Source organism: Anopheles gambiae, chromosome 3 (assembly GCF_943734735.2).
Source record: "Anopheles gambiae chromosome 3, idAnoGambNW_F1_1, whole genome shotgun sequence".
Lineage (NCBI taxonomy): Eukaryota > Metazoa > Arthropoda > Insecta > Diptera > Culicidae > Anopheles > Anopheles gambiae.
Window position 1 is genome coordinate 77632689 of NC_064602.1, and position 27645 is coordinate 77660333.

Sequence of the window (27645 nt, forward strand, 5' to 3'; positions counted from 1 at the left end):
CCCCCGTTTTTGCGCTACGCATTCTTCTCTAGACCCGCGCACGCGAGCCGTCGCCGTCGTTGTCGTCGTGGTGCGGTCGCCTGTCGACGTCTTCATGCTGTTTACGTGTAGGCGTGACGGCCGCAGCCATACCAGCATCAGCATCTCTTTCACACGCCAGCTAGAATGAGTGCGAGCGAGAGAGGAAGTACACTTCTACCTTTGTCCACCGTCCAGCGGCACAGCACCCCTACTCTCCTTTTCCCCTGGTCCACTCCAACGGTCAGAAAAGTTCAATGTGGATGAGGATCGCATTGCTGGAATGGGGGAGGGGGAGAGGGCGGAGGTGCCGTAAGGTGGTATCGGTAATCGAGCGTGTGTGTGTGTGTGAATGTGTGTATGGAAAGAACCAAAAGCGACTCCGCCGGACACACCGCGCCGCACCGGGACCACTCCTCCCCACACACACACACACACACACACACAGGAGGCGCACCGTCGCCGTGTGTAAGCGCGCACGCACACTCTGCCGATGCGTCGTTGGCTGTGTGTTGCTATTGCTCTTGTTGTTCTGCTGCTGGTTAGCTCTGTTGCTTCATCAGCGCGCTGCTACTTGAGCGCCCATGTCCGGTGGCAGTGTGTGTATGTGTGGTGGTGTGTTTGTGTGGCCCGTATTCTTCTGCAAGCAGGTCTCATTAAAAGCAGACGGAGAAGCACAACGACGACGGCGACGGACATGAGAACGGAGAGGGAAAAGCACATTGGACCGTGAGGGGAAGGGGCAAGGGAAAACTGCTGGGCCACTCTGGAATGCAACTCCAGAAAAGCACACGCACACTGTACACACACACCACGTAGACGATTTTGTGTATCCAAAACACACACACATATACACGTTTTAACACGGATAAGAGCACACACAGAAACACATACACACGCGCACGCACTCGTCGACGGTGACCACGTTACAATGCAGGACGGGTGCAGGCAGAGCGGGCTGCGCGTGTATTGCACTAGCCAAATACACACACAGCAGCAACAACCGACAAAAAAAAACAACGAAAGGTACACACTTTGGCAGAATACGCACACACGCATACACACGCGGAACGCAACCCAACCCTTTGACGGCCCCGCAGGGCAAGACGAAAACTCGGGCAAGAATGAAAAGGAGTGGTATTTTTGCCTTTCACCGACCGAGCGGGGGAAGGGGGGGATGAAACGGCCTCACTGTGTATGTGGTTTGTTCGCGAACACAAAAAAAACGCTCACTCACGAAGAAGCAGCAGCACCCGCACACACAGACACACTCACACCCGCGAACACAACTAATAATTTTCTCGTGCGTGTGACGACGGGCAAAACGGCGAACAGCGGACGGCAAACACCAACCTACTCTACGCACTCCTAACGATGGTATAAACACACACAGAACAAGTGCAGTTCGTCGAGTCGACGGTCGCTCGATCGCTCGCTCGCTGCTGCTGCTGGTCCTTCTGCTGCGATAAACCTTCGCAGAATGGGCCGTCCCGCTCTCGCACGCACGGCGCTGCTACGGTTGATTCGGTGTTTACCATCGTCCGTCAAACTGGGCCTGCTGTTTGTTCCTCTTCCTTCTGTCAAACCGGTGCGTTTAGACTGCCGGGTTGACTACCTTAAAGGAGAAGCGCTGAATGGAGCAACGGCGTGAATCGAGTCGCATTCATTCATAACCAAATTGTACCTTTAATTCAATTATTTGAGCTTCCTAAAATCGTTATTTTTTACACATTTTTTATACGTATCTAATTTTCTATTTTTAGTTTAAAAATAAAATTCAAACCGCTGAAGCCCCGCTGACAGCAAGGCAGATAGCAGATGGAGGCGCGAAAAGGGCTGTCTCGTTGCATCAAACAGCCAAAACAGCAAACAATCAAACCTTCGTCCCTTTGGGCTGCACTTTTTGCTTGTTCCAATTTCCAATTTAAAACAAAAATGGCCAAAATAAATTTGAAGCTAAGCTCGAAGGACGTGGAAACCAGCCTCCAGGACGGCTCCATCAAGCTGCAGTACATTCCCGCCACGATCAAGGGCGACGGGCCGGCGAATCTGGAGCAGTTTTTCACCCCGTACACGGAAACGCAACGGGACGGAAGTGAGTGGTGTTCTGGTGATTGGCAAAGTGTTAAAAAACAATTTCTAACAATTCTTTTTTTCCTTTTAGCTCTGTGCAATGCGCTTCGGGGATATCCGCTGCGCGGCAAAGCAACGTCCCTGCCGGCCGGCTACACGGGCGTGATGCTGCAGGAAACGAAAAAGCCACTCTCGGACGAGGACGATCGAACGCTAACGTTTGCCGGTGCTTTCCGCGACTTCACCTACTGGAACTACGATCGCCAGCCGTCCCGGAACGATCCGATGGCGAAGGCACTGGGCTGGCTGCAGCTGGCGGAGGTGCTGCATGGCGATGAGCCGGATGATGGCACCGAACAGGACGTGAAGCAGGAACAGAGCAAATGAAAGCCATCACGAGGATGGGAGAGATTGGTTTTGTAAAATATGTAGTTCTATTTATTTTCAATTTGCCGTAGTGGGTCGTTATATCCCACAGAGAAAAAAAAAAAAAACAAATGCTAAAATTAAACCACTCGCACTCGTTTGCATCTCGACCTGCGTGTCTCTTCTTTTATGTACTGTGTATACATAGACATAGATTTGTTTTGTGTTCCTTAGTTTGAAGTTTGATCCACCGTACACAGCCCTCTGCCGCTGCTGTTAGGTGGTTGGGTGAAATATAGAAGCAAATTTTGGTTCTTATACACTAACAAGACCCCTTAATAACCTAACGGACCTCTCCACCGACCTGTCCCGCCCACCCGCCCGCTCTTATGCCGCAGCCTTCGGCGGTGGTCGGTACACGCCCACCACTACCGCGTGGTCACGCTCGTACGGCTCGAGCGTGATCTGTTCCTGCGGTTTTAGCTTCTCCGACTGCAGCTTCTTCACCTCCGCCGCGAACACCGCCTCGGGGACGGCGGTGGAATCGATGCAGGACGCCTTGATGGAGATGACAAAGTGGCCACCGTTCTTGAGGAAGTTGTGCGCATTGAGCGCCACGATACGGGCCTGATCCGGCTGGGCCACATCGGCAAACACGGTATCGACCATGCCGACCAGCATGCGGTACTTGTGCGGATGGCGCGCGTCCTCGATGATGGGGATGATGTTGGTGCGCTTCTTCGCCACATTGAGCAGATCGCGCCCGGACCGGTGCGAGAACTCGACCGCGTACACCAGCCCCTCCGGGCCGACGATGTCCGACACGTGCGAGACGGTCGTGCCGGAGGCGGCACCCAGGTACAGCACCTTCGAGCCGGGCGGCATGTGAATCTTGTCAACGCCGCCGAGCACGGCCGCCGCCAGCTTCGATCGGAACGGGTTCCACACGCGGTACTCCTTCTTGTCCCCTTCGTTCTGTGTGGGCGATGGGGCAATGGAATGAAAAGGAATAGAAAATGTTAGAAACAAGCATTTAAAATAAAAAAAATTTTTTTTTGATAAAAGAGCGTCAGTAAGCAGGTTCTACAGGGAGCGCACCAGCGGGAAGGTATGCCTCGGGCTCCACTTCCCACCAGCGGTGCGCCCCCCGTTGGCTACATGCTGCCAATTCAATACCCCTGTGCGCGTCATCACGTATGCCCAAAGCCAACAAACAAACAAAATATAAACAATGGCCTTGCACCCACGCACACACACTTACCTCAACCGAAATGCGCTTCTCGCCGTACACCTCCGAGCCGGGCACCAGATTTAGCGTAACCAGCGCATCTTCCTTGCCGCGTGCGATGAAGATGCCCTCGTGACGATGCGGCTCGATGACGACGGATTTGCCCCCCTTGAAGCCACCCATCTTGCCGCCCCCGCGGCCACCCGGTCCGCCACGGCCGCCACCGCGGCCCCGTCCTCCCGGTCCACCACGACCACCGCCGCCTCGGCCTCGACCACCACCGAAACCTCCACGACCACCGCGATCACCGCCACCGCGTCCACGGCCACCGAAGCCGCCGCGTCCGCCCCGGTCACCGCCTCCTCCACGACCACCGCCACCTCTGGGAGAGAATCCTTGAAAAGAAAAAAAGGTTCGCAAGAAGAGAGGTTAGGATTAGAGCGCGTGTCTGCATGGGTGTGAGTGTGTGTTTGTGGAATATGGTTATCAAAACGCACATGATGCTCAATGCGGAAGGAAAATATCAATTTACAGGACAAACTCCCATCCCACGCTTGGTGGCGCGGTTGAAGTTGTAAGCCGAAATAATTAAAAAAAAATAATCACATGCTTTGCCTAAACACGGCATCGCCATGCCATGCCAGACGCCGGCCGAGCAAGCCGCCTGTCTCCATTTTTCGTACCTGGTCTGCCCATTATGAGATGAAAATTTCACTGAACTAGCACGTTTTTGCAGCTACTTTGCCACTTTAGGCTTTTGCTGCCAATTAAGCGCACTTGCACGGGTTCCGGGAACGGAAAATTTCTAGCTCGTTGCCGAATTGGTACAGCTCTGCACGCTGTACCGCAGCCCAAAAACACGTGCGTTTACTTTTGGGATGCCAATGCTGTGCCGAAGACGTCAATTGAGGCACAGTGGAAACGCAGCATGGTCATGCGGGTTGACGATTTTTTCGAAATTATCTTTTCGATTGGCCTTTTTCTTGTTTTAAAATGCAAACAAAATGGAGATTGAAGTATGGAAAACATTAAAATAAATTTATTTTTATTGTTCAGCTCGAAATAGCGAATAAGGGCTTGAATTTTCGGTGGTTTGTTGCTGTGCTGCGCTATCCTGCGACTGTGGACATTAAAACGATAAGAAAATACTAGTTGATCGCCTGGATGACATTCGGTACCGAGTTGAAATACGAGATGATTTTCTCCCAAAAAAAACAGAAAAAGTTAAACAAGGACTTAATTTTAATGTTATTTCAAAAATCTAGTCAATCAAAAACGTATGAAAATCGAAAATATCAACCCTCTGCTTGTGAACGTTGATTTTCAAAGACTGAATTTCTCAATTTTGACACTTTGTCACAAAATTGTAGCGAAACACCCTGTACGTAGGCAACGCTGGTTTGGCGTGTTGATAGTGTTTTGAAAAAAAGAAGCGAGCAAGCAATTTGCCCTTCTCTTTGCACCGTCTTTACAGTACAAAATCAGGACGATAGAGCCACCGACTACCGACCGAGAAAACCTTGGCCACCCTTTTGGTTCGCCCGCCATACGAGCGCCAGTATTACCGGAAATAGCGAAGCTATCAACTTTGCGTTTACGAATCGTCTCTAAACAATGGTTACCATAGGGGAAGCATTTACGCCGACCGATGGGATCATTTTCTCCGCCACGGACGTGAAGCTGAAGATTGGCGACAGTTTGATACCGTCCCCGGGCTCGCTGCACCTGACCGTAGGGTCCGTATTCGGGACAGGTTCTAGTCCATCCCTCTTGCCTTCTTAGAACCATCAGTAACGATTCCCGATACCTCGTTTTCCGCCCTACAGTTCCTGCATATGGAGCTGCGAGGAAAGGAACGCCAGCATCAGCATCCCGTGGCCCCGGGTGGGCGTGCACGCCATCTCGTCCGTACCGGGGGAGGGTCTGTTCATGATGCTGGACGTCAACATCGTGTGGCCCGGGTTTTACAGCGGCCCGCCGGCCGAGAACAACGGCGACGCGCATCCGGACGAGCAGGGGGAGGACGACGAGGGCCACGATTCGGAGATATCCGAGTCGGCGATGACGGAGATGTGGCTGCAGCCGGCCAGCCGCGAGATACTCGACCAGATGTTCAGTGCCATGCGGGAGTGCCAGAGCCTGAACCCAGGCTCGGACGTCAGCGAGGACGAGGACTACATGGAGGCGGAGGAGGACGAGCTGGAGGAGGTGGGCGATATGCGGAATCTACAGCTCGATGGTGAGTGAGTCCTTGGTGGGTGGACCGGCATGGAAGTGTTTTGACGCTGATTCCTTTTTTTGGAAACTCTTGCAGATGAGGAGAAATTTGCTGATGCTGAGGAATAACCGCCGGGACTGGGGGGGAAGTGATACATCTAAAATGAATCTTTTTTTTTTCTACTCGTGCTTGGTGTGGCAAAGGGAGGAGTTTTGAATGCAACCGACGGGTGGGTTGCAGTTGAAAGGCCACGCCGGGCGTAGTCGTCGAGTTGCCATTTTGGATCATCGCAGCCGTCGTCATCGTCGTCGTCGTCGTGTCGTACAGTAAATATATACATTCGAAGGCATTTTCAAGCGAAGCTCCGAGAGCACATTAGGGGGATGCAGAAATCATGTTGCGTGATACGTTGAATTAAAAGTAAAAAAACAAAACAAAACAAAAAACAAGAATTGTAATAAAGTCATAGTCCTTATTGGGTGGATAATTTGCAACACTTTTTGGTGTGGGGAGCGTTGTGTTTCACTGCAAAGCCAAAGGTAAACGCACGAGATGAAGCATTTCCAAGGAAAAACAAGTGTGCAAATGCGCAGAAATGGCCTCCTTTGTTTTGATTCTTGCTTCGATCTGTCATCGTGCGGGTTCGGCAGCAGCAGGCAACAGTTTGACGTTCAAATTCGCGCCAAACTGGTGCGTGGTGCAACAGCGACACAACACACGCACGCACACGATCATCAGCTTCGCCGGAACGGACGGGAGCGTGTTGCGTGTGTGTAAACAAGGGTTGCGATCGTAAAAAAGGAAAAAGAGCGAAACCGATGGCCACCGGCGATAATAAACTGTTGCTTCAGCTTGTTCAAAAGCTAGGCCTCGCCAACTATGAGTCCCTTGCGCCGTAAGTTATTTCACAATGTTACTGCATAAACAAGAGCAAAAAAAGGTGTGTATTAACGTCCGTCCTGTCTCCGTTTCTCAGTAAAGCGACGGAACTGCAGCGCCTGCTGGAGATACGCTCGTCCAGCGGCATGATGAGCAGTCTGGGCGACTACGCCAAGGCAACGATCTGTATCGACCTTGCCTCCAGCCTGCTCGGACTGCCGTTCGACACCGACACGGCGATGAAGCTGTCCGGCCTGAGGAAAACGGCGTACGCGAACGGGCGCCGCACGCTGGAAAAGGTGCTGGACATTAACAAAACGCTCGGCATCGGGGAGATTTGTGTGCAGGTGGGCGTTACCCAGGTGCAGCAGGAAGCGGCCACACTGCTCGAAGCGTACAAGCAGTACGCCGGACAGGGCGGCGGCGGCGGCGGGATCGATTTTAGCCACCCGCAGTACGCGACGATGGCCGTGTTTCAGGCGTGCAAGCGGCAGAAGGTGAAACCGCCCAAAACGAAGCTGCTACCGTTCAGCCATCTCAAGCCGGCCCAGTGGAGCATGCTGGAGAAGAACTGGGAGAAGTTTCTCGCCACCGGTGCGGCCGATATGGGACCGAAGGGTGCGAATACCAGGGGCGTTGTGGTGAAGGAGCTGGCAGCAAGGGGCGAAGAGGAGCAGGCCAATGGTGGTGGGAGCAGTGCGGCACGGAAGCACGCGAGTCCGGAAAAGATCGAACCGTACCAGAGCTGGAAGAAACGGATGCTCGAGAAGGCGTACCGGGAGCTGGAGCTGCAACGGGGCAGTGGGTAAATGTCCCTCTTCTCAACCCCCTGGGAACCATCATTTCACGATGGGAGATGTTTTTTTTTACGCTTAGAGGTGTGTTGTTTCGAGGACGCAATGTTAGTGTTTGCACTGTGCCAATACATATCCAGATATTATTTACCGTGAATTGTTAAGACCCTAGCTTTACGTAAGGTGCACATTTGTATACATAATTAGGTAATAAAAAAATCGAATGCTCAAACAGGAAACATTTATATACATACAATAACGGACTAAAGTCGTCGGCCGACTCGTGCCGTGAACAGAATGTTGCGCCATAACGCCCGGTCCTGTGCTGCAGATCTCCAACTCGAGATCTTCCGATCCTCCGCAAGTCTGCCTCGACCTGGTCAAGCCACCGTACTCGCTGTGCCTCTCTCCTCCGCGTGCCCGTTGGGTCCCTTTTGATGACCTCCCTGGCTGGGGGAGCTAACAGGCCTCCTCGCTATATATCCCAGCCATCTAAGTGGCTCGATTTTCACCAGGATTCCAATCGGGGGATCACCTAGCAGCTCGTACAGCTCATCGTGGTCATTTTGTACCTTACCTTCAAAAACACCAAGTGCACGTAGATCGCCTTGCCTTCCAGTAAGGTCCATGTCTCATGTCCGTAGTGCACAACGGGCCTTATTAGGGTCCGGTAGAGCGTCAGTTTTGATCGCCTGGAGAACCGACCAGATCGCAGCCACTTACGTAGACTGCAGAAGGTGCGATTTTCCAGCAAGGATGCGCTTCCGAATTTCCAAGGATGTGTCAGAGTCACATGTGACTTAGGATCCTAGGTATACAAAGGAACCCACCTCTTCCAGTGTGGCATCATCATCCATGGTGATACAGGGAAAGGTATCTGGAGTGATATCCCTAGACCCTATTACATGCATGTACTTCTTCTTAGACGTGTTGATCTGGAGTCCAACCCGCTTAGCTTCTGACTTAAGCCCAGCATGCGTTTCCGCAGCCGTCTTCTCTTGTTGATCGCAACGTAATGTCAATGTCGTTCGCTTAGCCCAGGAGTTGGATGGAGTGCCAGAAGATGGTATACCTCGAGTGTCAATGCCTGCTCGTCTTATCGCACCTTCTAAGGCCACGTTGAACAGGATACATGAAAGGCTATCCCCATTGCCTCAGTCCTCTGTGGGAAGCAAACTGGGCAGTCGCGACACCACCGAACTTTGAGGAATACGGAAACGTTTCTAATCCCCACTTCATTGTGTAATTGGCAGCACCACCGCTTACTCAGCAGGAGATGTTCGGATTGTGGGAATGAGACATCGACAACGGCATCACGTCGGGCGTGTGTGTGTAATTATTTACTTCCTACAAAATGTATTTCGCGCGCGCGCCTCCAGAATTAGTAATAATAGTGCTAACAAAGAAACGTAATAGGAGTAAGGGTGCTGTGTGTGTGTTGCTTCTGGTGTTACGATACTGCAACGGAAAGTGGTATATCAGTTAAAGGTCAGCCTAACATGTTCACAGATCAGATCGAACTCAGTTGATACGGAATAATTCAATTAACAGAGGACTAACGCCACAGCACCATAGAATGCTAGCAATTGGGATGGTTATGTAGCGTCTCTACAGGGTCATATCATTTGCAGTTGAAAATAACACCTTTCTCTAATCAAATCTCTTCCTTGCGGGCATCCTTCTTTTGCTTTTTAGTGTGTGTTGAAAATTGGGGCCTGGTGCCATCTGCACAGTTTTACTTCGGCTTTCCGCAACAAGATCGTGCTATAATATTTATATGTACATTTCATCTCGCAAACAAAGAGAAAGCCCCGAATGTAAATAGCATCCTTGCGTACTGGTTTTCCCAATTTTTAATGCACGCGCCATGTGCCTCCTTGTGGCCAAGAGAAGTTTGAATTGAATGGATTGGTTAAATCTAATAAGAAAGAAGGCATTATCCGTGTGGCGTTGGTAGGTAGCACCAGTAGTTCTACCGTCCCATGTGAAAAGGGTAACATAAATTAAGCAAAAGTGTTGAAATACCAACAAACAAAAAAACCTCTAACGCGTGTATGCGACAAATAGTGGAAAATAGGTAACCAAAACTATTACCCTTGGTTCACAAAACACACACACACGGAAAAGACTACGAAGTGAAAAAAAGAAAGAAAAAAAACAAAAACAAACAAGAATTCTACATTCGGAAGTTATTGTACAGCTTTTCATTTGGAATAAATGGTAATTATGCGGTGCTTATTTGTCTTATCATATAAACACACACACACACGCTCACACGCACCTCTCTTTCTCGCTGTCCACTATCGCATACACACATTCTTTCACTGTCTCTCTCGCTCTCTATGATGCGTTCTAAGGCCTTTTTGCCCGGCATATCAAGCAAGATGGGCATTTATATGAACTGCGCTACAGGGGGGAGGAAAGAAGGGAGGCTGGCTGTTGCGGGAGAAAGAAACTAATAAACGGGCCAACGCTTTTGATAGCAATTGATAGATAACTAACTGATCAACGGATGGTTTGGGAGGGGTGAATGGTGAAGTGTCTGTGTTTTGCCCTATTGTGTGTGTGCAATTAACTCATCACCAATTGTAGCATAAATTCTGCTTTAGTGTACGTACGCAGTATGTATGCAGCAAACGATTGTAAAATTAAAAGTTACTGTGTCTTGAAGATGGTAAAATCAAAATTTAAAAAAAAAAAAACAAAGAAATCAATTGCAAACTTACATTTTGCTTTCCTTTTCTTTTCTCCCCGTACTACTGGCGGAACTATACATTCCTGGTGTCGTCTTGCTCGTTTCGCTTTCCGTTTTCTTCGCAACGCTTTCTTCATATGTGTGTCCAGTAGGCGGCTGTGCGAGTTAATCACTATAGTAATATGCGGCTCTTGTTTCCCTCTCTCTGTCTCTCTCTTTCTGATCGTCCGCATTTGCTGCTGCGTTTCCCCTTAATTGTAGAGCTCTAAACGGTACATACTAACTTTCTTTCGGTCCCTTACACTTTCCTGTACTGTTTGCTGCATATCCTTCAACTTCTCTAGTCCTTGTCATTAAACCTCAACACACATTCCGGAAGCTTCTTGCTCTATCTCTCGCAGGCGCGGTATTGGAGTGGCTACACTAAATTAGTTTTATTTGCCTATCGTTCTAATAATTGCTCTCTCCTATCAATCTGACCATCACACCCCATACACACACCATCGGACGACGGTCGGTCGGTCGGTCAACAGCTCCTTTTCTCCTACAAATTTAATATGCTTCTAGCAGGGGGAGGGGGAGGGGGGTAGGGGGAAAACGGACGCTGCAGCAACATATCCACGCGCGCGCGTTTTAGTAACATCACTCCTGCGCACATCCCGTTTAAACAAATCACCGCCGCCATAAACATCACAACACGTTCGTCTGGCAGGCGCACGTGATGGTTTAGGCTAAGGTGCAATTAAACAGGGAAGGGAACAGGAGGGGGAAAAACGAAAAGAAAAGAAAAAAACGATATTGCAATCTTTTGCAAACGCCGTTTCCTTGCACCGACGGGGAATTTTCACGATTCTAAACAATCATCATCAGCATCATCTTTGCTTCCACCGCTTGCTTTCGTTTCTTCACTATTTATAGCTAATTATGTCTTGTGGTTTCCGTGTTGGTGTGATTTGTATATATATATAATATGTGTGTGTGTGTGTATTTGTGTATATATATAAAAGAGTTCTTTTTGATAATAAAAAGGAAGAGAAAAAAAACAGCACACGGAGCATGAGATGGAGGTGGTGGCTTGTTGTCCCCCATCCCCCTAGCCAACACAGCAACACAGCATATGCCGCCGCCGCCGCCGCCGCCCATCCGTGTGAAGGTGTGGAAAATCAACCTTCCCGCTTGATATTTGTCGGCGTTTCCGCCAGCCCCTTCACTTTCAGTCGGTCGGCGGTCTTGAGGAACGTTGGGAGCTGCTCCTGCGACACGTTCACCTCGCCCGCGTACATAAACTCGAGGATCGCCTGCAGATGGTTGTAGGACACGTCTTTCAGGATGATGATCGGGTGTTTGGAGGGATTTTCCTGCAACAAAAGAGAGAGAGAGAGGGAATGCGAATTGATTGGGACTGCGCTGTGCGATTGTAAGTCGAGAACGTACCTCCAGCAGTGATTTGAAATATGGACTACAGGCCGACAGGACCATCTTGTGAGCTTTGCACGTCTGTCCCTCACACGCTAGTGTCACCTAAAATGGAAACAAAAAGAATTATAATATAATACGGAGAGAACACAGCCGCGGGCAAAGCGCAAAACGCCACTTACATCTGTAAAGCTTTTCTCGTTCCGTAGATGACGGAATGATGTCACCATGTTCGTCTGGAAGTCATTCCACTTGAGGAAGTACTGCTGTTGATCGGCCATGTTTTTCCTTTTTTCTGCGGCGCTTTAACTGTCGTGCTTCGGGGAGGGAAACAAAACTAAACCACTAAAACGGATGGAAACCAAAAACCAGCGAACGAAAAGCGGGATTCAATCTAAAAAGACACATAAAAAGCATCAAAGAAAAACTATTAAAGAAATACGTACGATATAAAATGAAAAAAAAATGCAGAATGCACCTTCTCATCCCCCCCCTACCCTCCACGAAACGACATGCAAGTTCGCTACACACAAATAAAAAAGAGATATGTTTGCCCTTTTGGATTTGTCGGTTTTGCACACACACACACACACAGCTGCTCTATGATATAAAAAAACGATTCCGCGCAGTCAAACAACAACCACAACAAGCAGCCGCTTGCGCCGGGAGGCTCCACTCTACCGCCAATCACTCGCGCAACGTGGTTTGACCTCGTTTTTCACCATTTCGGGTGGAGGGGGAGAGGACCACATTAATGGAAGGGGGGTGGAGAAGAGCCTTACCCACTAAAGCGAGTGTGGGGCTGTTTTATTTTGCCATTTCTTGCACAGCTCATCTAAGAGCACACACACACGTGCGTGTCTGTGTTGGTGGGTGTTTATAAAAGCTTTGTGTGGCGGGCGCGTTTGTTTTTAATCGGACCTTCTCATTCAATTCCCATATATCGCCTTAAACGAAGCAAGAGAGAGAGGGAAGCAGAGAAAAGGCCAGTCGAGCCCAAAATTGAACAATTTTGCACAAACACACGACACCCCCGGGCTGCTGGTACTGTAAGAGGCATCTGGTTCTGTACTGGGGGTTGTCTCAGGCAATGCTAACCAGCTAATAAAATCCCCCACCTCTCCCTCTCAATTCGTAGGTTGGCAATTGCGACCCAAACGCGGTGTTGTGCCTTCCGCTTAAGAACCAGCCGTCGTCGCCGTGATCAAACGTTGCATTTCATTCCAAGAAGGTTTGGCCCCAATTGGAGAGAAGAATTAGAAAGGCTAGCGCGAACGGTCGGCCACTTCTCCCCTCGGCCTGCTATGAGTTTCTGGGACAGCTTCTTGAGTTTTCTAAAAAAAAAAAGAAGAAAGAAACAAAAAGTTGGGCCCAATCCCCGCTTACTCGCTGAGGGCCTTCTCTCCACAGCATATTCGCGCATTCATATTGCTGCCGCCGCCGATGCCGGTTTCACAACCTCTTCCGCTTTGATCGGACCATTTATCCGTTTTTGTTTTGCTTCGTTCTCTGCCGGCACACGAAGAACGTTGGGGTGGATATTAGACCATTATTGTTATTATTTTTTTATTCGGCTCCTCTCACACAACAGCAGAGAATCAGCAGAGAAATCTGTACAGCACATGGATACCGTTCTTCCTTGCTGTGTGGGGTTCTATATTCGCGGTTCAATCTGATCTTATTTTTCCCCCTCTCTAGCTTTCTCTCTTTCGTTTCATCTTCTATGTTGCAACACAGTCACCTTTGAAGTGGCTAGTTCCTTCCAGTTTCGAAATAGTTTCATCCGTCTGGAGTGGGGGCTGAAATAACAATTCAGCGGAAATGGATAAAACTATTCTTTTTGATGGACAAGCAAATGCGTCGCTTTGCTTTTGCATTTAGAACATTAAGTCAATACATTTTTACACAAATGTTTAACATCCATTTAACCAATTTCTTCACTATTTTAGGTCCTCAAGAAAATCGATAAATCACTAAAGTTTCTATGCGAAAAATCTTTCTTTTGTCACTCACACACACTAAAACCATTGATCTTATTTTAGATGTTCTTTCCAAAACAAGGAAGAAAAGACAGTTGTTAAATCCCTCAGCCAACTTCGACCCGCCGATCGATTGTCCGCGAAGTACACACTACCGAGACACAACTGCTGCTGCACCACAACAACAGCAAAAAGTGTCTTCCCGTGCACCCACCCCGCAGCATGCCACAACCATCCATTGCATTTTCGATCGAAACTAATAAACCACACAAAAACAACAGCCACCACAAAAAGCAAACCTGACTTCGCTGGCTACGGACTAGTGGTGGGAGCTCGGAATCGGACCTACCCAATTCCGATTTCGTGTTCGGAATCAATTCCGGAGCCGATTCCGATGTAGGGATCGATTCCGAATCCGATTGACTCCCGAGCTGATTCTGGAGTTGACTCCGGAGTCGATTCTGGAGTTGACTAAGAAGCCGATTCCGGAGCTGATTCTGATGTAGGGATCGATTCCGATTCCGATTGACTTCGGAGCCGATTCTGGAGTTGACTCCGGAGCCGATTCTGGAGTTGACTCCGGAGTCGATTCTGGAGTTGACTCCGGAGTCGATTCTGGAGTTGATTCTGATGTAGGGATCGATTCCGATTCCAGAGATGACTCCGGAGCCGATTGCAAAGTTCACTCCGGAGCCGATTCCGGAGTTGACTCCGGATACGACTCCGGAGTTGACTCTGGATACGATTCCGGAGTTGACTCTGGATCCGATTACGAAGCCGATTCCGTAGTTGACTCCGGAGCCGATTCCGGAGTCGATTCCGAAAACGATTCCGGGGTAAATTCTGGAGCCGATTCTGAAGCCGACTCCGGATACGACTCCGGAGTTGACTCCGGATACGATTCCGGAGTTGACTCCGGATACGATTTCGGATTCGGCTCCGGAATCTATTCAGGAATCGGAATCAACTCCGGAATCAGATTTGACCCCGGAATTGGAATCGACCTGGGAATCGCCCGGTAACGGAATTCAGGATTGACTCCAGAAATGTAATTAGCTCCAGAATAAGAATCAGTTCTTTAACTGAAATAAAAAGTTTTAGAATCGAAATCAGCCCATCACTACTACACGGACAACATGTGTCTGTGTGTTGGGTTGAAGAAGATGCCACCGGACCACCGCAAGACTGCACCCAACAGCAGCAGGCATTACCGCTAGTCCGAACTAGAAAAGATTTTTTTATTTTTGTTTTGTGTGTCTATGTGTGCGCGCTGCAGTGCAAAATACATTTGGCCCTTCCATCCCCACTCTCCTCGTATGAGTGCGTTTTTTTGTTGTTTGTACCAACGCCAACTATGCTCTAACCGTCTTCGCCACCGCCACCGTCGCGCAATGTTGTATGCCGAAGAAACTGGCAAGAAAAAGTACACCGAGAGAGTGAGGGAGACACAAACATTGGGAGACGATATACATCTTGCTGTGTGTGATGCACCATCATGACGATGACGGCTTTGGTTCCCACTGTTTCTGCCTAAGTGTGTGCCTGTGTGCGTGTGTGTGTGCATATCTGTTGTTACATGCGTCGCCGTTTGTCTCTCTTCGCATCGAATGACATTGCGCCCGAACACGACGTGCATCCATCGCGTTACGATTTTTGTCCGTTTACGTCTGTGTCTGTGTGTGTGTGTACCGTCCGTCTGTGGGTGCACCTACGCTTTTGTTGCGACGGATGGACGCATTGTGTAATGTGTCTCTCTACTCTTTGCATTTGTTTCAAGACCGCTGTGACTTAAGCTTTAAAACCCTCCGTAACCCCTCCGCGGGGGCTTGGTGGAAACGCAGCGCAGAAGAGAAAGGAAGTGCTGCACAGACCGACTCCGACTAGTACGTATGGTGTGTGTGTGTGTGTGTGTGTGTGTGTGTGTGTGTGTGTGTATGTGTGGTGAATTGAAATCACCACCGTCCAAGGTCCTTTGGGTTGCGTTTATTTTACTGTTTTTTTTGTGTTGTTGTCTTGTTGTTTGTTCGACTTTCTTGGGCCCATGTTTCGACATCCTTCCACCATGTTTTTGCGCGCACCATCACCAACATTTGTGGCCGAACGTGCAATAATGGGGAGAGGAAAGAGAGAGAGACCCTTTTGCTTAGGTTAGGTTATGAATTCGGAGTGCTGAATTCGTGCTAAAAAGGTCAAAACACATTGATAGCAAAATCATCGTTTGCTCGCGTACTGTCCCCGGCCTGAATTTAGCGCTCCGTTGGCCGGTATGTTTGCGCAAATAATATATGCTTCCTCTGTATGCTGCGTGCATCAACGGCGTTAGTTTCATTATTTCGGGGTAGATAGTTATAAACCTCTCTCTCTTTTTCTCTCTCACACACGCGGCATTGAGTTGGTGTGTCAAGTGAATGATGATGATAGTGATGGCTGCCGTTGCACAAAAACCATAAAAAGTAAACAGCCTGCTTTGCTCTCTTTCGCCCATTTTTTTCATTTGTTTGGTTGGAGAGCAATTGGACAGATGTGTGGCTGGGTGGTTGGAGCAGCCGTTGCACGCAATCACGGATGAAAATTAATACACACAGAAGCAAAGGCAGGGGAAGCAATACCGGAAAGAAACCGTTCCGTTTGATTCCCGAGCAACGAATGAGGATGACGCGCTGTCGTTTCTTGGGAAGTGTGAATTTCTAAACCTCACAACACAATGCCGCCGGCGCATCATCGATTCCTTTTGCTCTGTGTGTAATATGACCTCCAAAAAGCAGTGTTTTCTCCATGCAAAATGTTGCCCCTTTTTTACTACACAACACACCAACACACACACATACAGCCTAGACGAGTTCGCGAGCAGTGTGATTTAGCTTACTTTCACGCGCTTTGCAACCTTCGCGGATGCGTATTTGTGGGGCGGGGGTTGTGTGTCGTATTTGCACTGCACTTTTTGTTGTTGTTAACACACAGAAGCGAAATAGAAAACTAACGCACCCGCCGATAGCACATTCCACAATTTTTGCGGCACGTTTTGGCACGTTTTCGGGGGGCCTTTCCACACCACCTCGAATTGCACTAGAATCCGCTTATCGTTAGAAATTATACAACTAGACACAACACACACACACACCAACACACGGGGACTAATGAAAACTGATGGCTGCTGGCTACACGCGCTCTCCTTTTCTCACTCTCTCTCTCTCTCTCGTGCCGAAATACCTTCGAAGACGCTGCAGCAGCCACACACAACCGACGGCGACGGAAGCACAACTCTTTCCTACCGCTTTTCTTCCCGTTTCAAACGACGAAATAGACTCCGAAATTAACGAAATTAGCCCACCACACACACACACACACACACGCGCACTCACGGTCGTTTCACAAATTCGTTGCGTCTTTACCACACACTGGAGTGGCTGGGACGGGCTTTTACCTTTCTTTTCTTCAGGTTTTCTTTGCTTTTCTAATCCTTTTCGCTCGTGTCACCGGGACGGACGGCAAATAATTAATGCCGCCACTACCACCACCACAGCCACCAGCGTCGGAAAGGTGATTTGGCTGCACACACTGCTGCGATTTCTTCTAACAACCCTTTCTCGTACAGCAACAACAAAAACAGCAACCCTTTCTAATAGGAAAAGGGGAAAAACTAACCTTTTTGGGAAGAATGTGGCACCGATGCGTGCGATGTGCGTGTGGTTGCGTTGCGCGAAACTGCTGCTTTTCTTTTCAGCGCGAGACTTTGTTTTGGCACACCGCTCTGGGTCCCAGCCGAACGGAGCAGGAGAAGCGTATTGAAAACACGGCGACGCGTTTCGACGAAAGAGACGTGCAAAATGGAGTCATTCGATGGCTCGGAGCGCACAGTGGTACGCCTCGAGCGGTCATCCCGGGCGGCGACCGTTGTGACAAAAATTTGTACGCATAAACTTTAAATAATTATTTCATACTGTTAAGAGATAAATAAAAATATTGTAAATTAATTTAGAAATGTACCAGCTCCAACAACATTTGCAAGAAATGGAACAATTTGGAATATTGTTTTAATTTTGTCATTTCCAATTGACATGCAGAAATGTCACACGTGTCTATGCCACTTCATCGTCCAGCATTGTCAGTAGCAATTGTCAAAGTCTTCAAAAGCCGCCCATTTCGTAGAAACTGGACGTTACGAGCGGTGCGTGTGCGATTACTCCGTGTGATATCTTTGCGAAGAATTGTGTGTTCTTGCCCTAAAAAGACCGGAATTTGGTTTTTCCATGTATCTCTTGTCTGGTTTTTGAATTGGATCTGGATTGTTTGAAGGTGGAGTTCTAGGCAAAAGGAATCAATTGTCACTTCAAGTGGTCGATGTGTTGGCCTGCTGCTGGTGTGTGCGCGTTTTTCATTTCGGAGAATTCTGGTGGCATCCAACGCAGATCGCAGTACCCTGCGGTGAAAAGCTCAAAAACCACTCTTTTTGCAGTCCGATCAAAAGAAGCTGTCTGTTGCATAATCCGACCTCTTGCATTACGGTCCAGCTCAGGTAAGGATTGTAGGCTTTTCCCCGGAATTCAAAGTGATTCTTGTATATTTTTGCTTTCGCCTAATCTGTAGCCTGAAAACTCCAACCTCAAAAGCAGCATCATGTATATCTTGACGGCAGCTCGCGTGAGTCCGATTGCACGGAAGTTGGTAAGTAACAAGAATACATCGATGAGTTTCAATCATACGCTCTTTTCGCTATATTGTGCTTCTCTCTTTCCTTACAAACCTTACAGGCCATTAGTGGAGCCAATGTGCACATCCGGCCGATCTGTAGCTTCATGACAACAGAGAGACAGTCTCCAGCTGGCCGCAACACCACAACTTCCGTGGGTTTGTTGCCATCAATCCGTTCGTTCCAAACTGGCACAGCATCCCGGGACATTGATTCTGCGGCCAAGTTCATCGGGGCCGGCGCTGCCACGGTTGGAGTCGCCGGATCGGGTAGGTTTTGTAACCTTTCTGTTACAGTAGTTCTTCATCATCTTATAGCTGATTTGTTGTTTTGCGTGTGTAATCCTTTAGGTGCCGGGATTGGAACCGTGTTTGGATCGCTGATTGTCGGTTATGCGCGCAATCCATCCCTGAAGCAGCAGCTCTTCTCGTACGCCATTCTGGGATTTGCCCTGTCCGAAGCGATGGGGCTGTTCTGTCTTATGATGGCGTTTCTGTTACTGTTTGCATTTTGATTGGTTTACCGGTTTTATAACCCGCCCGTACATTAGATTGGTCTTGTGCTGCTTTATTCACAGTTAAAGCCTACCACAAGGCACTGGGGAAGCGCATATCTGGATATGGAAATAAAATGTGAATGGTACGGAAATAAAAATCAAAATTCGATTCAAAAGAGAGGAAAATGATGTAATTACACTACAGGCGGAAAATTAAGGTATTTCAGCTCTTTCGTTAGTTTTAATGGGGAGAGATAGTTCATGGAGATATGATCCGATTCGATTCCGGAGGCTGTTCATCGTCATGGCTACTGCAAACGTTGGCCAAGCATTTTGCTCTGATTTTAAAGAATCTGGATGTATGGATTTCGCCTGCAGAGATATCTCTCATGACGCGCTATGCCTTTAAATGCATTAAAAATCATTTGAAACAAACCAATTATCCAATTTTTTACGATTACTGCAAATTTTCCAAGTCAAGTGCAATCCGACATCCATTTCAAGTTTGCTTGAAAATAATATCCCCTAAAACGATTTTCTTGCAATGGAAACAGAAACAACAACAACTTTGACAAGCAACATTTTCAGCTCCTTGCGGCAGCCGAAGGCAAAGTGAAGGCTAGAAAGAGTTTTTTCCCCGAAGAAAACGCAAGCAAAGCGATTGTTTATCCTCAGCCTGCGGCACCAGTTTCGCTTTAACAGGTTTGTGGATGTTGTTTTAACAATTCCTCACTTTACGTCGAAATTTGTACGCGTAAAAGTGTGCGGTGCAGACACATTTCCTACGTACGGTCACAAAAGCCGGCTTTTCGTTGCTGCTCTCCCTCTCGCTGAGGTCTGATACTGGTGGCCATGGCTGCGGATGAGGCACAACTCATCTACGAGCTGCGAAATGTGGGGTGAGTCATATGAGTCTGTGTACAACCGCTAAAACTGCGACTAACAGTGAGGCCCTTCCTGAAAACCCTTCTTCCTCCTCCCAAAGGTATGAAGGACCGTTTCTCGATCAGAACTATGCGTCGACGGCAATCTTTGCGGGGCCGCAGAGCGGCGAGTTTCAGGACATCGTCCTGTGGCTGACGGAGGAGATCCGCATCCTCGGCAAGCTGGACGAGCGCGTTGGGAAGAGTGAAGATGCCAGCTCGTTCATACTGGAGCTGTCCGCTTTTCTCAAGGAGCTCACCTGCCCGTACGCGAGCCTCACGTCCGGCCATGTGTCGGACCGGTTGCAAACGCTCGAATCGAAGCTGCTCTTGCTAGACTACCTGATCAACGAGCTGATGGCGTTCAAAATGCTCGAATCGCTCAAGCCGAAGGAAAAGTCGACCGTCATCACGCTGCACGAATCGCCGACCGCGGCCGCGCTGAAGGACATCTGCATCACGCTCGGCATGGGCAAGCCGCCGAACAACGTGCCCCCGAAGGCACTGTTCGAGCGCATTAACGCGAGCCTTGACGAGACGATCCGGAAGGCGGGCGAAAACCGGCTCAGCAAACCGCTGTTCAGCCCGAAGGAGCGCCTGACGGCCGAACAGTGGGCTAAGCTGGAGAAGCTGCAGAAGGATCTGGACAGCGAGTACGATCTGCGGCGCAAGATGCTGCTCACCCGGCTGGACGTGACGATCCAGAGCTTCCGGTGGTCGAGCCGCGTCAAGGACAAGGAGGGCGTGATTGCGGACCGGTACGCGGAAAAGCGCAAACTGCTCGATACGATGGAGGTCGGTGGGCGCGACACGGACATTGCGGCGCTGCTGGCGGCCCGCGAAACGCTCGCCATCATCGAGAAGACGAGCAGCGCGTCGGTGCGCAAGAACACCAAGAGCAAGATCCAGCGGCACATAATTGGGCGCGTGCCGGACAGGGGCGGACGAGCGTACGAGCACAATCCGCCGCCGCTGGAAATGCCGTCCTGGCAAACGCAGCGCAACACTGGCGGCGGTGGTGGTGGTGGTCGTGGTGGGTTTGGCGGTGGCAGGGTATGTACTAGACATTTTATTGGCTTATTTTTAGGTTAAAATTAGACAAAAAGAATTATTTTCTCAAAGAGTCCCCTTTTTATGTCCTTGCTATGCTACTCTCACATAGGATATGGCTGTGAGTGACGAAATTGATTTTTGCTATTTTACAACAAATAATTACTTCATTTTTCTAAAATTTCTACTTTTTAGGGAGGCGGACGAGGCGGCGGTAATAATGCCGGTGGTGGAGGATTTCAGCAACAGCAGCAGCAGGGAAATTACTCCAACAAGGGCTATAACCAGGGAGGAGGTCAAAACTACCATCAGGGAGGCAGAGGAGGATACAACCATGGTGCCGGAAACGGTACGGGTGGTGGCGGTGGCGGTGGTGGCTTCCATCAAGGTGGAGGAGGTGGTGGAGGTCACAATCAGAACCGGGGCAGTCGTGTACAAGGCGGCTGGTCGCAACCTCAACAGGGTAGGTTAAAATGGCCATCAAATCTTGTTACATTTGGGTTCAATTACATTCGCTCCATTGCAGATTACAACCACAGCGGGTACGGATCGGGATCGGGACGCAGCAGCTACAGCAGTGGCAGCGATCAGTACAGCAACAATTCCGGCAGCAGCAGTCGGGCCGGCTACAGTGACCATCGCGGCGGAGGCAACTACAGCGACCGTGGCTACGGAGGATCGGACCGTGGGTATGGGGGCGATCGGGGCGGTGGTTACGGTGGTGACCGAGGTGGTAACGCCGGCTATGGAGACAACCGCAACAACTACGACAACGAGTACAGCAGCCGGGGTGGCGGTCGTGGAGGCGGCGGACGTTCCAACTACAATCGAGGGGGTGGACGGCGCTGAAATCCATCCCCGTGGTCACGTTTCAGTGTGCATTTTCTACTCGTTTCCTGCCATACAAAGAAAATTGGCATAAGATACATGTTCGGATCATACCATCAATAAACAAGCGGCAGCAGTCTTTCGTTGTCATACTGTACTTGTTGTGAGACACTAAATTTATGTATTATAGCACAGGTGGTTAATAGTTTTCACTTGGAATTTTTAGAAGATTTTAACAGTTTAAAGATCTTTCAGAACGAAATAGTCGTTATATTCATAACAGATAACATTAATACTTTGCAAATGCATTAATTATAACAGATTAACATTTTGCAAATGCTGCATAAACATATTCATTTACTTTTCTAATATAAAGTGAAACGACCATTAGAACAAGCTCATTTGAAATAAATAAAAAATGAGCAACAAACAATTCAACCAAATGTGTCATTTCTGCAGGGCGGCCGCAATGTGTCGTTTCTGAAGGGATGCAATCTGACAGCAATCACGCAGCTTGCGAGCTGTCACTGCTGAATGTAAACAAGTAACGCGCGTTTTTACCTTTTTATTCGTGTCCCGTAGAAATTGATGAGCCGCATCCCGCATCATGGCAGCAAAAATCGACCAGAAAGAGTATCTCAAACGCTATCTTTCCAACGATAAGGACGCGAAAAAGAAAAAGAAAAAGAAAGACAAGTTAAAAGCGGCCAAAAAGGCCAAGTAAGTATGAGTTGCCTGCTTGCCAAGATTGTCAATGTTGTGTGTGTGCAGGTCGAGTAAAACATTCTTTCCGTTTTCCATAGTGTAGTGATCGTCGATGATGATCTCGACCTATCGGCACTGCAGAGCCGGATCGATGACAATGAAACGGACCTGTTCGGGCTCGACGAAGAGGCACCGCAGGTGGTGGGAATTATCGACGAACGGCCGCCGGAGCTGCGCGCCAAGGAGGACTTTAGTAGCGCCAAGTGGAAAGCATTGAACGCTAACGATGGTGGTTTCGATGCGATGCTACGGGCAAACGAAAGCAAACGGCCGGATGGTAATGCTGAAGCTCGGGTGAGTTTTAAAGCGCAAGGAGCGAAGACCGAACGCAGGAGAAAGTATGACTCGGACGAAAGCCCGCCCCGTCAACAGAAGGGTAGTAGAAGCGATAGGAGAGGGAAGGATTCGAATGAAAGTCTTCCTCGAAGAAGGGCGTCGGAAGAGAAGGACGTGGCTAGAGGGAGAAACAAGCGGGACGGCTCGGATGAGAGTTCACCAAGGAAATCCGCAATGGGGAAAAGCAGGAAAAGACATGATTCGGATGAAAGTCCACCACGAAGGGGGAGATCCAAAGAGAAGGAGGACAAAAGACGAAATCATAGAGATGACGATTCCGATGAGAGTCCTCCACGAAAAACGGGTACAAGGAATCATCAGGACTCGGACGAAAGTCCACCTCGAAGGGGAAAATCGAAAGAGAAGGAAGTGTCGAGAAAGAAGGGAAAACAAGATGATACACGGGAAAGTACGAGAAAAAATTACGACTCGGATGTAAGTCCACCACGAAGAAGGAGATCCAAAGAGAAGGATGACGTAAGAAGAAAACGAAGTGGTGACGATTCCGATGAGAGTCCTCCCCGTAAAACTGGAACGAGTAAAAATACGAGAAAACATCCGGATTCAGACGAAAGTCCACCACGAAGAAGGAGATCCAAAGAGAAGGACATTTCTAGAGGAAAAGGACGAAAAGATGATTCTGATGAGAGCCCTCCCAGGAGAAAAGCGGGCACAGAGAAACGGAACGATACTAGCCCACCACGGAAACGCCGACAGCATGATTCAGATGAAAGTCCTCCCCGGCGAAGGGAAGAAAAGGCACCGGAGCGACGCAAACAACGACACGATTGGAACGAAAGTCCGCCCAGACGCCACCGGGATAAGGAATACCGCGAAAGGGACAACAGAGAGGTACGGCATCGTTCGAGCGATTCGGACGAGAGCCCTCCCCGGAGAAAGGAATACGATCGCAAAAAGTCCTCCAATCGGCGGCATGATTCCGACGAAAGTCCACCACGCCACAGCCGAGCAAAGGAAGCGGTAGGCCGATCGCAAACCGTAACAGTGAAGAGAGAACGTCACCACAACGATTCAGACGAAAGTCCCCCAAGACGCTCATCGCGTCGAAGCCCCGAAAGGGGACAGCAGCAACCTTCCCACGGTAGAACGATGTCACCGCCGGTGCGTATCAAGCAGGAAAGAAAAAGTTCCGACTCCGACCTTTCGCCGCCGAGGAAATCGACCCGACCACAGGATCGGGAAAGTCCACCGCGAAGGAACCAGGTGGTGGAGCAGCGCCGCATCAAGCAGGAACCACGCTCACCGTCCACATCCGCCAGCAGGCACGCGCCGGCGGAAAAGATGTCAAAAACGCTCGACGGCAAACGGGCCGGTCTGCAGGACGCAAAGTCCTTGCGGGAGGAAAACGAGCAGCATCGGGCCCGGGAAAGGGAAGCGCTGATGAAGCTGTCGGACGAAATGTCCGGCCGGTATGCGGAAACGGTGGTGCGCGAGAAGGGCGGCCGACGCCGCGACGTGGAGAAGGAGCTGCGCGAGGAGCTGGCGAAGCGAAAACACGATGAGAAGAAGAAGGAAATTTACACGCGCTGGGGCAAGGGGTAAGCAGTCGGGATGCCCGCAAGGGATAGCATTTCCTTTGCTTTAATTGAATTCTGTTTCCCATTGAACAGCGTTAAACAGGTGGAAGATTATAGGGCGCAGCTGGAGGAGGCGGCTCGCGAGATGGAGAAACCGTTGGCACGGTACGCCAACGACAAGGACCTGGACGAGCATCTGAAGCAGCAGGAGCGGGAAGGTGACCCAATGCTGGAGTACCTGCGCAGCAAACGGAGGGAGGAGAACAAGCGGGCCGGCATCCCGGAAAAGCCCGTCTATCAGGGTGCGTTCCCGGACAATCGGTACGGCATACGGCCCGGCTATCGATGGGACGGTGTGGACCGATCGAACGGCTTCGAAAAGCGCTGGTTCGAAACGATGAGCAAGAAGAAGGCGGTAGAGGAGGAGGCGTACAAGTACAGCGTGGAGGACATGTAAGCATGTGGAGCCAGGTAGTAATTAATAGTTTTTCAACAACATCTTCATGTATGAGACCCGAAAGTACATGTTACAGAGAAGACCACCTTTTACCATCGTTTCTCAATGATTTTTTCCTATGTTTTTCAAATGCAGAGAACTAAACAAACCGAAATTCCCCCCTGCTCCTCGAAAACACCTCGTTGTGGGATTTTAAAGCTCAATGTAGTTATGCATTTATTTTGCCTATTGACGACAGTATTACATTCATGGCGGTGACAAGTGTAACTCCGTTCGCGTTCGTCTCTCCAACTTCCGGGGTGCGTCTCGCGTACGCCGCAAGTCCTCGAAGCTAATGCGCGCGTATCATCGGAGGAGGGACATTTCAAGGGTGGTGTTTACATGTTTGCGTGTGTGTGTAACGTGTTATGTCCCTGTTTTCTAGGGCTTCACCGATACTGATGACTAAATGCAGTCCCCCCTGTGCGCCCCGTGTCTGTATTTTATGTCCGCAAATGCTCTACTTCGGTTTCGATTGCCGATACAACTATCAAACGCCGAATGGGAAAAAAGGTCTATAGAGTCGCCTAGGAAGGAACCTCCCCACTGCCCTCGCGCCCTCATTATCTCTCTCTTAAAACGGCCCTGATCTGACTAAAAGTACAATCCTCCTGTCCTTCAAACGGGTTCACACAGGTTCCGTGGGGCTCGCTCGCTCATTCCGAAGCGTTTTAGGCAATGTAACCGAAAACCGGAAAACACAAACCCCCTGAGGGGCGGGAAAGAGTGATCGAGAAATTTACGAACCATTTTCGAGCGCTAAACTATTAATTTAGTTGCTTATGCTGGCCTTTGCCATTTGGGAGCTTTGTTGCCTTTGCCTTGGGTTTTGTTTAGATGTTTTATTATTGAATAGAAATGGCTTACCGCTGTGAAATTTGGGTATCTTAGTATTTATATCATCTTTCTAATGTGTTTGTGTTTGTTTTTGTTTTGCATTAGTACGCTTAAAGAGTAAGAGTTGCTGTGTTTTGTGATGCTAATTGTTTCATTTCATTATCTTCTCTCTCTCTCTGTGTTGCTGTATTTGAAGTTTTTTTGTGACTTATTTTATTTTTGCTTTTCCATTTCCATTCCGTTTTCTGTTCTGTGTGTTTTTTTTAAATGTGTTCGTTTCCTTTTGCCACAATTTTTCAATTGATGGCTACCTCCTTTCTGGCCCTGTGTCGCGTGATATAATTACTAGAAATTCACACATTACGTTCATTTAGAGGAGCCACTCTAGTTGTGTGGTTTTGTTTTTGTAACTGTTTTTTTTGTATTCTGCATCTGTGTATGTTCTTCAGTAGGATTGATTTCTAAGTTACTGTTTTTTTCTTTTCTTTTGTGTTTAATATATTCGATTCGATCGAAATCGATAAAATTTATAAAATCATAACAAGTGCAACTTCCGTCCGTCCGTAAAATGGTATTGGGCGCGCGCCTTTTGCTTTATTCAGTATTACTGTTTATCATTAAATTTCCACAAATTTGCGATATTTACTCGTTTACCAAAACACATGGGGATAAATGGGAGGATATCGTCGTCGTCGTCGCCACCGCCGCCGGAGTACGACCACCACCACCACCACCAATGCCACTCGCTGCGCGCTGCTACGGTTACGCACCAAGCACACAACAACGCACCCACCAACAGAGCGGCTTAGTTTTCGCCCTCCTTCGGTACATCCTTGCGCACCTTGTGCCCGCGGAAGGAGGCCTGAATTTTGCTGGCCGCTTTGTGCAGCTCCGGATCGTCCATGTCGATGTCCAGCTCTTCGGCCACCTGGGTGACGTTGGGTTGGGAAGACGAGCAAAAAAAAAAAAATGGTGGAAATGAATTAGAGCAAAATTTCGGCAAATACTTTCGAGCGAGGCCTTCCTTCGGTTTTACCTTTTTGGTAATTTCATCAATGTCCACCTCCTTCTTCTCGTCCTCGCCCTTCGTGGCCGTCTTTCTGGCCATGTGACCACGGAAGCTGGCCTGTATACGGGTCGCGGCGTGAGTCAGCTCTACAAAAGGAAGAAGAGAGAGAAGGAAAAAACACCAAAATCAATACACAATAAAGGATAGAACAAACAGAAAAGCGCGAAAAATGCCACCAGGAAGTTTCCGCACACACACACACACACACGGACGGACAACAATTTGATTTTCGGTTGCAAATGGGTGCCAGATTGATTGGATCGCAGACGAAATGCAAACCACCAACACCGAAGCAGGCGGTGCTCTCTGTTCGCAAACCGTTCGCGTAGCTAGGGGAGTTTTATTGAGCCCTCCCTGGGTGCAACAACCAACACCCCGCGTGCAGTGAAAAAATCGTTAAATCAATTTCAATTCCGGTTTGATGGATCTTTTCGAAATGAAATTTCATTACACGTGAGCCATCATCGACGTGGCTGGTAAGGGCTATTTTAAAATGCTCTGGTGGTTGTGGATTTTTGCTTTGTTTTTTTTTATATGTAGGTTTATGACTGTGATGGCCAATGTGAAAAGCCAGTGTGGGAGTTTTATATATTTTTTAAATTAAATTAAACAGGATATTGAATTTTGAACAAACTTCCTTTTTTTTTGCCGAACAGTTGTGTAAAATTCTTTTCTGCCTTTATTTATAATATTTTTATACCGTCTCTTACAGGCAGCCATTTTTCCTCCAAGCCGAACTGAGTTTACTTCATCCCAAAACACTAGCTTGTAAAGGAAATGTACAGTTTGTTATTTTCCATCGCTTTGCTGCGAGTAATGATGGCTCGTTAAGCTGTGGAATGCTGTGGAATCGTTTCTCCGATTTCCACTTATCGATCACACACAAACAACTTCTTCTCTCCCGGCCACAACGACGGTGAAAAACAACATTCAAGTGTTTGGTGTGGTGCA

The 27645-nt window shown here is 48.8% G+C and overlaps 10 protein-coding genes across 29 annotated transcripts in view; 6 read left to right on the top strand and 4 right to left on the bottom strand.

The window, feature by feature from the left end:
* The window catches only part of LOC1270684 (E3 ubiquitin-protein ligase SMURF2), a 46532-nt gene extending 44993 nt beyond the window's left edge, over nt 1-1539 (bottom strand). For 2 of the 13 annotated variants that reach the window (XM_061654296.1, XM_061654286.1), the window contains exon 1: nt 1372-1539. The gene's annotated coding sequence lies outside the window, so the exon portion shown is untranslated. Of the gene's footprint in view, nt 1-830; nt 1042-1176 lie in introns of those variants that run through there. The other 11 variants (XM_061654295.1, XM_061654284.1, XM_061654297.1 and 8 more) reach the window with 9 other exon arrangements.
* Nucleotides 1540-1786: 247 nt separating this feature from the next.
* LOC1270683 (ribonuclease H2 subunit C) lies at nt 1787-2627 on the top strand. The gene is made up of 2 exons (XM_309402.5): nt 1787-2113; nt 2183-2627. Exons 1-2 carry the CDS (start codon nt 1837-1839, stop codon nt 2476-2478), a joined length of 573 nt encoding a protein of 190 aa, XP_309402.4. The 5' UTR covers nt 1787-1836; the 3' UTR covers nt 2479-2627.
* Nucleotides 2503-4614, bottom strand: LOC1270682 (rRNA 2'-O-methyltransferase fibrillarin). The gene is made up of 3 exons (XM_309401.5): nt 4369-4614; nt 3719-4080; nt 2503-3432 (listed from the first exon to the last, which is right to left on the bottom strand). The coding sequence occupies exons 1-3, from the start codon at nt 4379-4381 to the stop codon at nt 2845-2847; spliced, it is 963 nt and encodes a 320-aa protein (XP_309401.4). The 5' UTR covers nt 4382-4614; the 3' UTR covers nt 2503-2844.
* Nucleotides 4615-5037: 423 nt separating this feature from the next.
* On the top strand, nt 5038-6390 carry LOC3291280 (methylosome subunit pICln). The gene is made up of 3 exons (XM_564245.4): nt 5038-5421; nt 5512-5924; nt 6000-6390. The coding sequence occupies exons 1-3, from the start codon at nt 5300-5302 to the stop codon at nt 6029-6031; spliced, it is 567 nt and encodes a 188-aa protein (XP_564245.3). The 5' UTR covers nt 5038-5299; the 3' UTR covers nt 6032-6390.
* Nucleotides 6391-6555: 165 nt separating this feature from the next.
* Nucleotides 6556-7815, top strand: LOC1270681 (origin recognition complex subunit 6). The gene is made up of 2 exons (XM_061656347.1): nt 6556-6798; nt 6880-7815. The coding sequence occupies exons 1-2, from the start codon at nt 6722-6724 to the stop codon at nt 7589-7591; spliced, it is 789 nt and encodes a 262-aa protein (XP_061512331.1). The 5' UTR covers nt 6556-6721; the 3' UTR covers nt 7592-7815.
* A 1079-nt stretch (nt 7816-8894) lies between these two features.
* Nucleotides 8895-17528, bottom strand: LOC1270680 (longitudinals lacking protein-like). Of its 6 annotated transcripts, none has more exons than XM_061654484.1 (4): nt 17312-17528; nt 11870-12081; nt 11706-11792; nt 8895-11629 (listed from the first exon to the last, which is right to left on the bottom strand). In XM_061654484.1, the coding sequence occupies exons 2-4, from the start codon at nt 11966-11968 to the stop codon at nt 11435-11437; spliced, it is 381 nt and encodes a 126-aa protein (XP_061510468.1). In that variant the 5' UTR covers nt 11969-12081; nt 17312-17528; the 3' UTR covers nt 8895-11434. The 6 variants fall into 6 exon arrangements, with proteins under 6 accessions (XP_061510468.1, XP_061510470.1, XP_061510473.1 ...); XM_061654486.1 differs by having other exon boundaries at nt 16877-17517; XM_061654489.1 differs by lacking the exon at nt 17312-17528 and adding an exon at nt 17091-17261.
* Nucleotides 17529-17776: 248 nt separating this feature from the next.
* Nucleotides 17777-19030, top strand: LOC133392812 (ATP synthase lipid-binding protein, mitochondrial-like). 2 transcript variants are annotated; one of them, XM_061654482.1, is made up of 4 exons: nt 17777-18182; nt 18254-18331; nt 18418-18625; nt 18674-19030. In XM_061654482.1, exons 2-4 carry the CDS (start codon nt 18284-18286, stop codon nt 18868-18870), a joined length of 453 nt encoding a protein of 150 aa, XP_061510466.1. In that variant the 5' UTR covers nt 17777-18182; nt 18254-18283; the 3' UTR covers nt 18871-19030. The 2 variants fall into 2 exon arrangements, with proteins under 2 accessions (XP_061510466.1, XP_061510467.1); XM_061654483.1 differs by having other exon boundaries at nt 17794-18182; nt 18707-19030.
* A 382-nt stretch (nt 19031-19412) lies between these two features.
* Nucleotides 19413-21810, top strand: LOC1270678 (protein FAM98A). 2 transcript variants are annotated; one of them, XM_061654480.1, is made up of 4 exons: nt 19415-19751; nt 19838-20828; nt 21021-21288; nt 21352-21810. In XM_061654480.1, exons 1-4 carry the CDS (start codon nt 19705-19707, stop codon nt 21672-21674), a joined length of 1629 nt encoding a protein of 542 aa, XP_061510464.1. In that variant the 5' UTR covers nt 19415-19704; the 3' UTR covers nt 21675-21810. The 2 variants fall into 2 exon arrangements, with proteins under 2 accessions (XP_061510463.1, XP_061510464.1); XM_061654479.1 differs by having other exon boundaries at nt 19413-19751; nt 21021-21810.
* Nucleotides 21811-22176: 366 nt separating this feature from the next.
* Nucleotides 22177-24841, top strand: LOC1270677 (BUD13 homolog). Its single transcript, XM_061660997.1, has 3 exons — nt 22177-22373; nt 22457-24313; nt 24386-24841. The coding sequence occupies exons 1-3, from the start codon at nt 22261-22263 to the stop codon at nt 24747-24749; spliced, it is 2334 nt and encodes a 777-aa protein (XP_061516981.1). The 5' UTR covers nt 22177-22260; the 3' UTR covers nt 24750-24841.
* Nucleotides 24842-24931: 90 nt separating this feature from the next.
* LOC1270676 (neuromodulin) overlaps nt 24932-27645 on the bottom strand; it is a 79134-nt gene continuing 76420 nt past the window's right edge. The window contains exons 3-4 of the mRNA XM_061660998.1: nt 26662-26780; nt 24932-26553 (exon numbers count right to left, since the gene is read on the bottom strand). Coding sequence (XP_061516982.1) covers nt 26431-26553; nt 26662-26780 — 242 coding nt within the window. The 3' untranslated portion in view covers nt 24932-26430. The remainder of the gene's footprint in view (nt 26554-26661; nt 26781-27645) is intronic.